Below are 15,811 nucleotides of genomic sequence, written 5' to 3'. Positions count from 1 at the left end.
AAATCACTTCAACACTCCAAGCAGTTTCAGGGGAGGCTCAGTGAATGGAAGTGAAAAAATAATATCTATTATCTATCTATCTATCTCTATCTATATAAAAGGGAGCTAGGGCTCTGTTTGTCTGTCTGTCCCACTGATGACATCATCAGTGATGTCATAAATTCACTGTGTCTCTCTCTCACACACACACAAAGTCCCAGTGATGATGTCATCCGTAATGTCATAAGAGCAAAATCAAGTCCCAGGGGCAGACACTGAAAGAAGTGAGTCTGAAAGAAGTGGGAGTCTGGCTTCTGTGAGTGAAAATTCATTGATTGATTGCTTATTGATCATTATTGACTGTGTTTAGTGGTGATGGCCCTTTCCCCTCTGATACCTGCTAATGTTCCAGGAACATCATTGAGATGAGTCAGCTCATTTCTGCTGTCCTCTCTCACAGCCTTGTGCTCGTGTGGAAGAAGAGTAGATATGATTGTATTCTTCTGGCCATCTGTGAACATGGGCGAAGGTTGAAATCCCTAGAGAACTGAAGTCCTCTGACCATCGAAACTACAGGTCCCAAGGATGGGGGTTATCTCTGGGTACAAGACAACAGGCGCTAAGTTAGGTGCTCTTCTGGTCAGGACTTTTTCACTGTCGGAGAAACTCTGTATACAGATGAACCATTTGCTGGAATAAAATCCTCCTTTATTCACTTATAACGGGCAAGTGTTTTATTGATGAATCAACAAAGCATTTTATTTTATTTTATTTTATACTACACTTCCGACCCCGTCTTCAGCCATGGACAGCTGTATGTTGCCAGCTCCAGGACAGACAGGTGATCCAGCATCTCTGCAGTATGCCATCAAGGAGCAGCCAGGGCCATGCGTATGCAAGCTGCATGGGCCAGCTTGGCGAGCCAAACATTCCTTACATTCTGCTGAGCCTCTTCCTTGATAAGGATCAGGAAACTGGTTTGTTTGTTAAAAGATCAGATAACTCTGTAACCCTTCACTCTGCAGGGATGGACCCCACAGACGACCTCAGCAAACAAACCAGAACTACTAACTCACACAAGACATTTGATGAGATTTCAGGCACTAAAGACTGTGAATTTATACAGAGTTCAGATAAGACCATGCAGTTGATATTGTCTCGATCTTATTCAAGCAAACTCTAAATTGTTTGATATCAGACAGCATCAATACTGAACACCTAGAAACCAGGAGAGAAGCAGTAAAGACAAAACAGAAGGGTGTAAAAATGCACTTCATTGTACAGCAGCAGGAAATTAAACAATTAAATGATACAATGATTAAAAAAATATTAACATGACAATGTACAAATAAGACCTTAAAAGTGAATGACCAATAATAATAAAAACATTAACACCCATCTGTGATATTTACATTTTGATTTCAATAACAGAGTGAGAAATAACTCATGTATTACAAACCCACAGTCTAAAAGGAGACTAATGGACAGAAGAGATCAATTTGAACAAAACATTACATTCTAAATATCATCACCTGTGGTAACGATGCTTCTATCAAGCCACAACCTCCAGTTCTGAAAAATGAAGCAAACACGGGAAGTGCCAAAAACGGCAGTTCCTCGAATGACCACTTGAGGCTGGCGGTAAAAGGGAGTCATATACCCCCACGTTCAAATGGCTAATGTTACAGCAAAAATAAATACGTTTACAGCCTGGTACAAAAACGGTTTTGGTCTCTACAGCTAAGTTCACCTTTCATGACAACTTTATACATATAAATATATATATAACTATATATAGTTATACTGTATATATACTATATATATATATATATATAACTCACCGGTTTATATAGTCTATGGCTGCAAAGAGAAGTCAGATTCAATGGGAAAATGAGCCTACTTCTCACTTGATGTATAACCTCAGTAAACACTTTCCTAATGACTTTATGTCTCAATCGTTGCTGTAGTTTCAAGTCTTCTTACATACAGCAGATGTTTAGTTTCAAGTCTTCTTACATACAGCAGATGTTCATTTTGTCAATTATGTTCTCATTTAGAGTCAAACAGACTCAAGTAGAAAGACGATGCTTTGGACATGATTGGCATGTCACCTGTCCAGTGATCGCACAGCTCGCCGTTCACAGACCAATAGCTGCGGCTCTGGCATAAAATAAAAGATGGCGAAAGTCAAAATGGCAACTCGATGCTTCAAACAAGACTGGCTGACGACATATTTGTAACAGTTCATGGTTTTATACAGTTCATGGTTTTGACACATGGTGATGATGACATTTCTATCTGCACTGATGATGTTTCCATCCACACAGATGTGTTCAGGCGGTGGGCGGACAACCATACAAACACACTATACTACTGTACACACTATACTACACACTATACTACACACTATACTATACCCTAACCAGATACAGATCGCATTTCTGCCTGGCTGACTATGGCAGATCACAACATTCTCATTGCACTCTGTGTGTGTGTGTGTGTGTGTGTGTGTGTGTGTGTGTGTGTGTGTGTATTAACCTTAGATTGGCATGTGTTTTCCCTGACCTAGATGGAGAGCACAGAGGTGTAAATAGGGTCAGAACACACAGTTCAGTTGCCGTCGTTCCAGTCCAGGACCTTGTTGTACTCCTGGATCTTCTGCTTGATGTGCGACAGTTTGTTCTTCAGGTATTCACACCTCTCCCTCTTCTCCATGAACGTTGGGTCCTGACAAGACGGGAATAACACATGAGCTGCTTGATATGATATGATATGATGAGCTGCTGACACACCAGGAAGGATGCACTTTTTAATAAGGCCATGGAAGCACTTTGATTTATGTATGGGAAGTCATAGAAAAGTCATGGAATTTTGCATCAGACCCATGGTAGGTTCCCTGTTTATTGCTGAAGATACAGGTCACAGACCATAACAAGTCTGAATAAGTATTACTCCGGTTAAAGTTAAAGTGCTACATTGAAAAATTCTACTGAAGTAAAAAAGAAAGTATTTTCCTTCCCTTAAATGTACTTTATTATTGATTAACAGTCTTGTAAGGTTCTTGCATCTGAGTGCTTGGCAGCATTCAATCATCTTCCCTTTATGCCTGCTGTGTTTGCTAGCTCACACTTTGCACAATCTTTTATTTTTACATTTCATTTAGTCAAAGCTTAAAATCCCCTCAAATGAAAATAATCAAAACAAAAGTACATGAAAATGTACCTGAATACAGTACAGGAGTATATTATGTTACTTTCTACTTCCCCCTTTTCAGAAGTCAAGTCAATGTTATTATATAGATAATATAATAATAATATATTTAAGCAATATAGCATGAGAGCCAGTGTGTTGTGGAAAATATATCCAGACGCCTGCGGCCTCGTGGGATAACAGCTGATCAGCGGGATGCCACAACACACGCTGCTCGAGTGCTATATTGCTTTTATAAAACGGTTTCCAAGTATGATAATATAATAATAATAATAATACTATAAGTCCAACTGGCATGTCATTCTGGCAGAGTCAGTTGAAACACTACTGTAAGGCGGGACCGCAAGAACGTGCGGGTGATTTGATTGGATCGTTCTGGAGACTGAAGTTGACATTGGCCAATCCTGGCGCTTGCTGAGAAGCTGAGAGCTTTCTGGAAAGCCTGACACGCAGCTCGAGCGCAGCGCTGCATTCTCAGCGCTTGCTGAGAAGCTGAGAGCTTTTCTGCAAAGCCCGACACCAACTAACGTTACGGGGTTAAATGCGGGGTTAACAGCCTTTTTTTTGCAAAGAAGACATTAGCCCGCGTCTATTCTTGTACAAAACATAATTTTCTGCGAAGTATTAGTAAAGTTATAAGCGAAGATCGATTCACAAGGATCTGACAGCTGTCTCCGCCATTTGTTTTTTCTACATTGTCATTTGAGGTAACCAAAGCCTTTTAGTAAGAGAGTTGCCATGGCAACTCAATAACCCATGGCCATGGGTTATTGGAGTGGGTTACTGGATTTATACAATGGCTGTGAACCAATCAGATTGCTTGATTTGAGAGAGCCGTTTTATAAATTATTATTATATTATATCGAGCCACATCATAACCACCGTTATCTTGTGAGACTTTTCATATACTGTAAGATCAAGACCAGGCTCTTTATTTTAGACCCAACAGTTGAAACACTTCCCACACATGAGCGAGTAACGTAATGCAACATGAGCGACTACTTGGCGAACGTACAAGAGAAATAAATAACGTAATTTCCGTAGTTTCGGCAGGCTGATGATGTATGTTCATTCTCCCAGTGTGACTCACCTGCTGAGTTTACACAGAGCATTCCTGTCACAACCCAATTAGTCAACTAACCAGTTGGGACTTCTTTTGACCAGCGGCAGCCATCTTTTCGTCTGTACAGAAGATGAGCAACACTCGCTGGAAGCTCGAGCGCGTCGTCAAGCAGTTTGACTGCGAAAACTCCGATAGGACGTCACAGTGCGATTAACGTGTATACATGTCTACAATGCACTTCAATAATGCGACTGAGATCGGAAAACTCTGCTTACTTGATCCGGCTTTGACCTTATTACGGTTAAGATAATCAGAACATGCTGTTTACATGCCAGTGTCTTATTCAGTGTCTCAATCAGATTAATATGGGAATATTGCAGTCCATGTAAACATAGTCAGTGACAGTGTAAGGCAGAGAATATCCATGTAAACATAGTCAGTGACAGTAGCTGGGTTTCCATCCAAATATGTATCGCAACTTTTAATCAATTTTTCAGAAAGTCGGCAAAATAAAATGGGAAACAATGCGCGTTTCCATCCATTGCTATTTTGCGAATTATAGAGCTGTCAATCACCTCGTGTTTGAGGCTGTCTGAGCTGCTGATCAGCTGCTAGACCCGATATACAGCTCTATTAAACACATCTAACGTTATTCATTTAAAGTTTCTTGATGATCTACAAGTAGACAAAGGTACCATAACGCCATTTCTGGATTACCAGGTGCGACTCGGCAAACTAACGTTATAATCCCAACCCGATCTCCAAAGAAATTGTAAAATAGCAACGTTTGTGGACCAACGTTGCTATGTTACAATTTCTGCTCCGAAATTGTAAAATGGTAACCCACGGAGCAGATAATAAGTGAATACAATTTCATTCAAGTCTAGAAGTGAGTCACTTCAAAGTTAATATCCCAGTCTTCTTCTGTTTACCACGGCGGGTATTGTGCTACGCGTACCATTGTAGCCGTGTGTAGCCCTATTGTGTGGAGGCTACACGGCATGTCATGTTTTGCAGTGATCAAGGCAAACTGTGTTGTTTTTGAATGGAGAGACAACGGAATATCGTTTCCACTCAGTTTTTTTATGCGCAAATTGAAATTTTGCATCAAAACAGGTGGATGGAAACCCGACTAGTGTAAGGCAGAGAATATGGTGATGATGGCATGGAGAGCAGACTTTATGATGATACTTACAGCTTTCTTCTTCTGATACTCGTGCAAAATGCCACTGATCCGCTCCTTCTCCTGGAAGAAAACATGTGTTATTAGACACACGTGTGTCCATGTGTCCATGTGTCCATGTGATACACACACAGATACACACACAGATACACACATGAGCGAGTGTATCTGTGTGTGTATCTGTGTGTGTATCACATGGACACATGGACACACGTGTGTCCATGTGTCCATGTGATACACACACAGATACACACATGAGCGAGTTTATCTGCTCATCACAAGTCTTCCCTTTACAGATAAGGTACTCATGAGTCTTCCCTTTACAGATAAGGTACCCACCCACGAGTCTTCCCTTTACAGATAAGGTACTCACGAGTCTTCCCTTTACAGACAAGGTACCCACCCACGAGTCTTCCCTTTACAGATAAGGTACCCACGAGTCTTCCCTTTACAGATAAGGTACCCACCCACGAGTCTTCCCTTTACAGATAAGGTACCCACGAGTCTTCCCTTTACAGATAAGGTACCCACGAGTCTTCCCTTTACAGATAAGGTACCCACGAGTCTTCCCTTTACAGATAAGGCAGCATTTTTCGACAAGGCAGCATAACTCGACAGAACGGATGACATCACTGACAGAGTTTTGACGGACCTGGTGGATCCACTCCTGGGAGGCGGGCATTTGCCTGTGTCTGTGTGTGTATTAAGGGTTGTGTGTGGAGGAGGGGCTGTACCATTTGGCTTGAGGGGCGGGGGGGGCAGATTGTTTAGGGGGGTGTGGGGATGTGTGTCTGTGTGTGTATTAAGGGTTGTGTGTGGAGGAGGGGCTGTACCATTTGGCTTGAGGGGCGGGGGGGGGCAGATTGTTTAGGGGGGTGTGGGGATGTGTGTCTGTGTGTGTATTAAGGGTTGTGTGTGGAGGAGGGGCTGTACCATTTGGCTGGAGGGGCGGGGGGGCAGATTGTTTAGGGGGGTGTGGGGATGTGTGTCTGTGTGTGTATTAAGGGTTGTGTGTGGAGGAGGGGCTGTACCATTTGGCTGGAGGGGCGGGGGGGCAGATTGTTTAGGGGGGTGTGGGGATGTGTGTCTGTGTGTGTATTAAGGGGTGTGTGTGTGGAGGAGGGGCTGTACCATTTGGCTGGAGGGGCGGGGGGGCAGATTGTGCATCATCTCGTCCATCTCCTCAAACCTCTTGGCCATGATCTGGACCTCAGCATGCAGCTCCTTATACTCAGCATACTGGTCGTTGAACACAGCCTTGTACTGGTCCCTCTCCTCCTCCGAGCGGATGGCAGGGTACTTGCTATGGTGACAGGAAGCAAGACAGAATATTTTGTTGCTCTGCTTTAGCCAAGTGACCCAATCTGTTGTTTCTCCACACAGGTCTGATGTTTTCTAATCATTTCCTAGTGAACAGTAGTTTCTATTTAAAGCCCCAATGTGTAACTTTGTGATGAGCAGCAGCAACAGCGGGCTCTGCTGCCACAAGTGGTCATACAAGATGCTAACAGCTACTTACTTCCTTGTTTGTATGTTCAGATATCAGCCTTATTTGGCTGTTTCTGCTTGTAGCTAGTCTCTACTTTGCTAGTCTCACGTAGTCAGACCCACCGTCGACGTCATCAAGCTTCCAGCGATGGAGCGTCTGAATCACAAGTCTCTGATGGGTCTCACTCTGCTCAGATGCTGGACGCAAAATCTGGTTGGCTGGGCTGTGATGGAAGTTACGTCATACAGCGCGTCATACAGCGCGTCATACAGCGTGCCTCCCATATTACAGTCTGTTCAGTGGAACACCGTGAAGCACCGCGAAGAGAGAAGCGCAGAGTAGTGAGAGGCTGTCTTGCAGGATCGTAGTTTATCTCTACTAGGGATCTCGCGCTCGATTCCTCGGCTCGGCCGAGCCCGTCCTGCAGCTCGCCAAGCTGGCCCTGCAGCTCGCATTCGCAGCTCGGCCGCTGTGTGGCCAATGAGACCAGCATCACTGATGGTGTCAGATTTATGACATCACTGGGATTTATGACATCACTGATGATGTCACAGTGGGATATATGACATCACAGTGGGACAATCACAGTGGGACAGAGAAAGAAAGAAACAAACAAACAAACAGAGCCCCAGCTCCCACTTATATACTGATGATTGTCCAAACTGAATGATTTGGAGCAAAGAAGGCAGCCAAAGTTTGCAGTTTTAGTCGCGTGGTGAAGTTGATGTTTTCACCCGGGGTCTATTTAGCTGTTGCACACATTCTGAATGCACCGCCCACGAGATCCGTGGTTGGTCAATTCATGCGTCTGTCACGCATTCTCCCTATAAAGGGGGAATTATGCTCACCCTGCCGTGAAGGGCGCGTGGGTGGAGCGAGGGGCGGGCGCGTCAAATTACGTAAATTTGTTGGGCGTGGTTATTCGCTAGCTCCGTCGGGCACTCGCGCGGTGCAACATTTTTTTCCTCACAGCGCGAGCAGCGCACGGCTTCTCTCCAAACACGTCCGCTTTCGAGCCACTGAACCCTGAACACTGAGCTGTGTTTTCGCCACATTTTTTGATCCATGTGGTAGGCTATAAACTTAGATTTGCAACTGTTCGTTTTTAGTCATTTCACCAAGTAAATGTGTTGTGTTGAGAGCATTATTGAGAGAGATTAAAAGCAGCACAGAGTAGTAGGCTATGAGGGCTGAGAAGTAAAAACGGCTTTCAGTAAAAAACAAGTTTGGTGAGTCCTTCATGTGCTGATGTGCGGTCATTTGAGAGTGAAAGCGCACTCAGTACTGCACAGCGTTTCATTGCTGTTCTCACCATTGTACAATACATGCTGATCACTTTCTGAGTATAATGGCATCACCCCCAGCGCGAGGTCTACACGGAGACTCACGGAGACTCGCGGGGCCCCACCCCCACGGAGCTTTGCTCGAGTATAAGAGCACCTTTAGAAGTCAGTGTATCATTAAAATGATTTACGCTGTTATGTGGGAAAAAAGTGACATATTGGGCCTTTAAACGCACTAATAATAAAAATGCTGAAAATCGTGAAATCATACAGATTAGAGATTAATGTATATATTAATTAAATATGAAAAACGTAATACTGACGCCACATAGTCGGCTATAATGACAGGTTTGGGGATGTGCCCAGCTGGTATGTGACCCCTGAGGATCTCTGGCTCCATGGTCATCAGGTGAGCAGCTGGGTGGGCCTGGCTGTCCATGATGTCTGGCTGGATGGTCGGCAGAGGCGTCTGCTCCGAGGCCCTGGAGCTTGCACCCAGCTGCCAGGACAGAGGGGTGTTTTCAATTCAGGACAGAGGGGTGTTTTCAATTCATGACAGAGGGGTGTTTTCAATTCATGACAGAGGGGTGTTTTCAATTCATGACAGAGGGGTGTTTTCAATTCAGGACAGAGGGGTGTTTTCAATTCAGGACAGAGGGGTGTTTTCAATTCATGACAGAGGGGTGTTTTCAATTCAGGACAGAGGGGTGTTTTCAATTCATGACAGAGGGGTGTTTTCAATTCAGGACAGAGGGGTGTTTTCAATTCAGGACAGAGGGGTGTTTTCAATTTGTGACAGAGGGATGTTTCGACATTTCGTAAAATGCGTATAAAAAGAGTTTTACTCGTTCAAACCAAACGTTCAGCTAACGCTATAATCGGGAGAGACCATAGAACATAATAAAACGTAATAAAATGCGGGTTTGAAGAAAATATTTTTTCAATGTTGTTTTTTAAGTTTTGGTCCGAGTGAAATGTTCTATGGTCTCTCCCGATTATAGCGTTAGCTGAACGTTTGGTTTGAATGAGTAAAACTCTTTTTATAAGCATTTTACGAAATGTCGATGGGAAAATAAATGGCGGATGAAAATCTCTGGTACAGTGCTGAAGCAGGAAGTAGGCGGTCACTTTGCCTCTCTATTCATGACAGAGGGGTGTTTTCAATTCAGTATCCGCTAGAAAATCTAATCCATGATACTTACTTCAGATAGATGCAGTGATGATCCAATGGTTTTCATCTGAGATGAGAAGAAAAGAAATGATTAGATGATACCATGATGTTGTCCAGTCACAATGAATTGGCCTGTTTGAACTCACAGCCTGGCTGATGTGTAAATATCATATCAAAGAGTGTGGGGGATCTGGTACTGTGTGTACTGTGATAGTGTGTGGTACTGTGGTACTGTGTGGTACTGTGGTAGTGTGGGGGATCTGGCTACATGAAGTCAGTGGTTCTCAACAATGAGCATTCAAACTAGGGCTGGTAATATATCAACAATATGATATCAATATTGTGATATGAGACTATACTGACTGTGTTTACATGGACATGAGTGTCCTGGTTATTGTCGGGGTTTTGGAGTATCCCGTTTTTGTGTTTGCGCGTGTAAACATCATAACCCGATTTCAGAAACCTGGATAAGCCCTTATCCCGCTTTTGAGAAACCCGGTTATGCTAGCTGGAGTACTCCGAAAGAAACTTATCCTGACTGAGACTACAGACTGAGACTACAGACTGTCCTGCAGTCACTAAAGGACAGTCTGTAGTCTCAGTCTGTAGTATACAGGACAGTCTGTAGTCTCAGTCTGTAGTATACAGACTACAGGACAGTCTGTAGTATACAGACTACAGGACAGTCTGTATACTACAGACTACAGGACAGTCTGTAGTATACAGACTACAGGACAGTCTGTAGTCTCAGTCTGTAGTATACAGACTACAGGACAGTCTGTATACTACAGACTACAGGACAGTCTGTAGTATACAGACTACAGGACAGTCTGTAGTCTCAGTCTGTAGTATACAGACTACAGGACAGTCTGTAGTATACAGACTACAGGACAGTCTGTAGTCTCAGTCTGTAGTATACAGACTACAAGACAGTCTGTAGTCTCAGTCTGTAGTATACAGACTACAGGACAGTCTGTAGTCTCAGTCTGTAGTATACAGGACAGTCTGTAGTCTCAGTCTGTAGTATACAGACTACAGGACAGTCTGTAGTCTCAGTCTGTAGTATACAGGACAGTCTGTAGTCTCAGTCTGTAGTATACAGACTACAGGACAGTCTGTAGTCTCAGTCTGTAGTATACAGACTACAGGACAGTCTGTAGTCTCAGTCTGTAGTATACAGGACAGTCTGTAGTCTCAGTCTGTAGTATACAGACTGAGACTACAGACTATATCGCAATATCGATATCGATACAGTAATACATTTTGCAAGTATATTTTGTCCATATTGCCCAGCCCTAAATCAAACATGGCGAGAACCACTGAACCAAACATGATAGCTGCTGTTAAAGTGTGTGTGTGTGTGTGTGTGTGTGTGTGTGTGTGTGTGTGTGTGTGTGTGTGTATGTGTGTGTGTGTATGCGTGTGTGTGTATGTGTGCGTGTGCGTGCGTGTGTGAGACCTCGTGTGCCAGCCCCTCCTTGCGCAGCCTGGCTACTTCGTGCCTCCACAGCTTGAGAGAGACTCCTGCTCCGATCAGGTAGAGCAGCATGGTGACGAACAGGAAGATGATGGCGGCCGTCTGGCCCGCCTCCGTGCGACAGAAGGCCCCGTTGATGCCGTTGTTGAAGACGGGGTAGCTGCACAGCCCCCCGCGCGTGGTGTCTCTCACGTACACCACGCCCGCCGCCATGTACAGCACCGCCAACGCCAGGTTAATGGCGCACTCTGTCAGCGGCCACCAGGACGAGTCGAGCAGGATGACGCGGTAGTACATCGTCATCCCCAGAATTAACATAATCACGGTCACGATCCACGCCAGACCGGCCACCACCAGGACAAAAGGAGTCTTGGGCCCCGTGTAGGAAGCCCCGCCTTGTCCGTAGGCCGCCGCCCCCCCGCCTAACCCGCCGTAAAGCTGCGGCGAGGAGTAGCCGAACATGTTGAACCACTCGTTGTCTTTGTGCACGTAGGCGCAGACGCAGGCGAACACCGCGGCTCCCAGCAGCAGCTCCACGCAGCCCAGGATCCGGAGCAGCCCGGCCCAGCTCTTCATGTAGGCGTAGCGTTGGTGGTAGTCCTCCACGCGCTCGGCGTACGTCAGCGCCGACGAGAGGTTGGTGGGCACGGCCGAGGCCGAGTCCAGAGCTTCAGCACCGAGCAGCAGCCCGTCACGCTCCTTCTGGGAGGTGTAGCTGCCCCCCGAGCCTCCGTACGGGTCCAGGTAGGAGGAGCCTGGGAGGAGGGGAGTGAAAGAGTCATCGACTGATCCATTCATCGCTGTTACAAATGTGATCGATCAAACATTATGTTAACGCTCGACAACGTAACGCTCGACAACGTGGGCTACAGTGTGTGTGTGTGTGTGTGTGTGTGTGTGTGCGTGTGTGCGTGTGTCTGTGTGTATAAATCCCGTATATATCCCGCGGTTCGCGGTCTTAAAGCGATACGCACACAAATGAGGGATATACACGCAAATGCTGCATCAGGTATCAATGGGTTAACTTGTTGAGTAGGCCTAAAGACACGTGTAAAAACACACATTTTGTATTTTATATTTTGTGTGTCAAAAGCTGTTTATTTATTTATAAAACACGAGCACTCCCTGTGCAAGCGACCCTCTAGGAGCACTTAGTCTAAATGAGTCTAGAGAGACCTGAGAGTGTCCTGGAGCCTGTTCCATTTGTCAGGAGCATCAAATGAAAACGCAGTCTTTCCCTGTTCAGTCGTCACACGTGGAATAAACAGTCTGATGTGTGACAACTTGCATTGTTAAGACTGAGAAGCGAGGACAGATACAAAGGAAGGAAGGAAAGGATAATGATTAATTGATCGTTAACATGACCAATTAATCGATTAAGCAGCCCGTTCTCCCTCCAAACTCGCACCAGAGCCCCTCGTTGAGTATGAGGTACCGTGCAGCCACAGGAGGACCGTTAAAAAGCACTCGGCACCTGTGGGTCAAAGGTCACTTGGCAAAGGTCAAGTACGTCATCGGGCTCGTCTTCCAGAACGAGTCGTGAAGACGGGATCCTCTCTCGCGTGACAAAGCAGGGCTCTGGTACGAGTTCAGGCTGGATTAAGGAAATAGATTAAAAGGTGCATCCCTACCTGGGAGCGAGGGGGAGGGCGGGGCAGAGTGGGGGGGGGAGCAGGGGACGCCTCCTGTGGTGCGGTTGTTGGCATCCTTCCAGGATGAGGGGGCGGGGGAGTCGGGGGGAGAAGGGGGAGGAGGGAAGGACCAGCCCTTGCTGCCACGGTTATCGCTGTTGCCACGGAAGAAGTTCTTGACGGAGTTGGGGATGAACCGGTGGACCGGCTTGATGTCCATGGCGTCACGGTCGGCGTCCAGCTGCCCATCATCGCTGGGCGAGTAGAAGTCAGGTCCCACGGCGGGCTGTTGGGGTAGAGGGGGAGGGGGCAGGGGGTCAGAGCTGACGGCCCGCAGGGGCTGAGGGGGCTCCTGCTCCGGCCATAAAGAGCCCACAGGGACCTGGTCGTAGATGGGGAAGTCCCGCACCCGGTCAAAGCGGGTGACCGAACCACCTCCTCCTGCAGACATGGGGACTGATCTCTGTCAACACTGGACAGAGAAAGACAGAGACTTCAATCACAGTCCACTGATGATATGTACTTTTTTTAACTGGTAGTCAACATAGTTGTGATTAACTGGTGCAATTACAAGAATCTGGAGATACGATACCTCTCACGATTCATACCTGTCACGATTCATACCTGTCACGATTCATACCTGTCACGATTCATACCTGTCACGATGCATACCTGTCACGATTCATACCTGTCACGATTCATACCTGTCACGATTCATACCTGTCACGATGCATACCTGTCACGATTCATACCTGTCACGATTCATACCTGTCACGATTTATACCCATCACGATTCCTGGCCTCAGAGATCCTCACAAGTAATTTTTTGCAAGTCCAAGTCAAGTCTCAAGTCACTGAGGGGCATGCCATCCACTGCACATTGCATAGCGAAAACTAAGGAATTCAACTGTATTATCTTGTATAGCCTAGTATTATCACTCCTTTATACAGTATCAGCATTTTATTTATTAGTTTACATTATTAGACATGTCCTTAATGTTAATGCACAGAAAATAAAGATTGTTCACAAGTCCCAAATCTCGAGTCTGAGTCAAATCTCAAGTCTTTTGATGATGAGTCTCAAGTCAAGTCTCAAGTAACTGTGTGTGCAACTTAAGTGCGACTCAAGTCCAAGTTCCATCTCTGACAGCAGGGGTTACAATGTGCTATATTGTGATACTGTAAGCAAGCAATAACCCTGTCTGTAATGGCTTCCTGGCCCTTTTGTCACTACAGGTGAATAGGATTTTTTTTGATAAATTGCATATTATTGTTATTTTCTTAAGTGTAATAATACAAAACATATTTCTTAAAATGTGAAGATTGAACTGGTAGAAATTCATTAGGATATCTTCCAAGGAAAAAACATTCCCATTTAGGCTACTTCATTAATTTTTTTATTACATTTTGTCCATTTTCGGGTTTTTCGCCCCGGATAAAGATGTTGACCCGCATCCCAAGGTGGAGACGGGTAGGAGAGCGTTTTGAACGCTAAACCCGTTAGCTACTCTGTGTGACGTCAGTTCAGAGTGGATCACATCATAGCATCATTAATTCTCGAACAATTATCACAATTAGAGAATTTATAAGAATGACTATTCTGAGGTTGAACACTAGGCCTATCTCTCCTTGTACAATTCAGACAGTTCTGCAGTTCAATAATCTCCCCATATCGCTATTAATCTGAATGGGGTTTGTTTCGACATGAAAACATCTCGCCCAGTTTCCCCCCCCTGCAACAGATTAGGCTATGTGAAATGCAATGAAGCAAATAATTACACAACAGCCATTTTGCAGGTCTTTCAGTAGCCTATCAATTGTCAAAAGTTAAATGTAAAGACTTGAAGTTGAAGCACTTTAAGGACCTTGTATGACCCCATGCAGTCAATCCAACTGATGTCAAATGCCTTCCGGAGTGATCAGCGGCGGGACAAAAGCACTGCGTTTACACCTGTTTACTGCCGTTAGCCTAACAATGTGTGACAGACAATAATCGAGACTAGTTGTTGTTTTGCACGAGACAACAACATCTATAAGGTTATGTCTGTCCAAATCAGACCAAATGAGAGGTAGATGTCAGATAATTGGACGCTCACCTGCTGTTTATTCTCCGGCTGGTTTACAGAGTGAAACAGGTGGCCCCTCCCTGTGTTCTGAATCGGATAACTCTGCCTGGTCTCTCGGTCTCAGGTCAGTTTAACACGTGACTCCTGGCTGATTGCTGTTACACAGACTGATCTCAGATCAGATCCACACTCCGCTGAAACTCTGGCCAGGCCAGTTTAACCAGCTCCTGCTGCCTTCAAGGTCTCCTCCTCAGTTACCAGCTCCTGCTGCCTTCACGGTCTCCTCCTCAGTAGGACGTCACGGGCGTTCCAGTGGAGTGAGGATCTTAAGTTAGATTTTTTTTTGTTAAAACAAATCTTTGTTTGATTTGAGTGAAGCTAATTGATGTTTTAATTAGTCTACTGTAGCCTATCATGCCTACAGCTGCATAATATAGCCATATAGCCGAGGTGACAAACAATTAAGCAACTGAAAAGTCACACATAACTACAAGTTACAAACAATAGCCGATATACTGTAGGATAGGCCTAATAATAAAACATCAAACAACCCAGCAATGTGATCAATATGACTGGGAAACATTATGATGGGATATGGTTTAGGGATTTTCTATAGCCTAATATCCAAAATGGCTGAAGGGATGGAATGCCTGGAATCTGAGTTCTAAATCTATTAGGATGATGTAGTTCTAAATCTATTAGGATGATGTAAATTGTAGCATTTGGGGCCTCAGTGATTTTTTCCCGTATTGATTGTTACAGTTTCCTAGCCTGGGTGAACCCAGCCTCCACGTGACCTGCTCTCAGAGTTCTGTCACTAGCTAGTGACTGAGAACTCTGAGAGCAGGTCACGTGGAGGCTGGGTTCACCCAGGCTAACAGTTTCCCAGTCATAATTTTACGTCTTTTTTGTTTGTTTGTGTTTCCTTTATACCTCTATATACTATATATATACATACTCCTTTATTGTATTTGTTCATTCACTTTGTAATGGTTGTTTGAAAATTGCCATATAAATAAAACATAGCCTATTTATTATTATTATTTACCTATTTACCACGATGTTGGATTGACTGCTAAAGTCAAAGGTTTGATATTTTGGACTGTATTTGAAGACAGTACTATTCAGTTTGGAGTGAAAACTGGGGAAAAAATCCTCTGTCTCCACCCCCGATCTTTTTGTGTGTGTACCATAATGTGTCTATTCTTTATTTGAATCGTGCCTTCTTTGAATCATGTTGGATCATTTCATTGGATAAC

General features: G+C 44.7%; 1 protein-coding gene across 1 annotated transcript; it reads right to left on the bottom strand.

Annotated features, from left to right (window-relative positions):
- Positions 1-1,113: 1,113 nt before the first annotated feature.
- marveld2b (MARVEL domain containing 2b) lies at positions 1,114-14,622 on the bottom strand. The gene is made up of 8 exons (XM_083644096.1): positions 14,583-14,622; positions 12,487-12,958; positions 10,838-11,610; positions 9,410-9,445; positions 8,531-8,706; positions 6,567-6,738; positions 5,448-5,498; positions 1,114-2,706 (listed from the first exon to the last, which is right to left on the bottom strand). Exons 2-8 carry the CDS (start codon positions 12,935-12,937, stop codon positions 2,590-2,592), a joined length of 1,776 nt encoding a protein of 591 aa, XP_083500222.1. The 5' UTR covers positions 12,938-12,958; positions 14,583-14,622; the 3' UTR covers positions 1,114-2,589.
- Positions 14,623-15,811: the final 1,189 nt, after the last annotated feature.

This window comes from Poromitra crassiceps, assembly GCF_964638095.1.
Source record: "Poromitra crassiceps genome assembly, chromosome: 10".
Classification (NCBI taxonomy): Eukaryota; Metazoa; Chordata; class Actinopteri; order Beryciformes; family Melamphaidae; genus Poromitra; species Poromitra crassiceps.
Note: the sequence above shows the minus strand (reverse complement) of the source record. Positions and strands in the feature narration are given on the sequence as shown.

What these genes read in the sequence shown, in the direction of transcription:
- marveld2b (XM_083644096.1), bottom strand. Translation starts at nt 12,937, where the DNA reads ATGTCTGCAGGAGGAGGTGGTTCGGTCACCCGCTTTGACCGGGTGCGG. An exon ending in ATTATAGCCGACTATGTGGC is followed by an intron (nt 6,739 to 8,530) that starts GTCAGTATTACG and finishes CTGTCACCATAG; the next exon opens with CAAGTACCCTGCCATCCGCT. An exon ending in AGTATCAGAAGAAGAAAGCT is followed by an intron (nt 2,707 to 5,447) that starts GTAAGTATCATC and finishes CCGTCTTGTCAG; the next exon opens with GACCCAACGTTCATGGAGAA.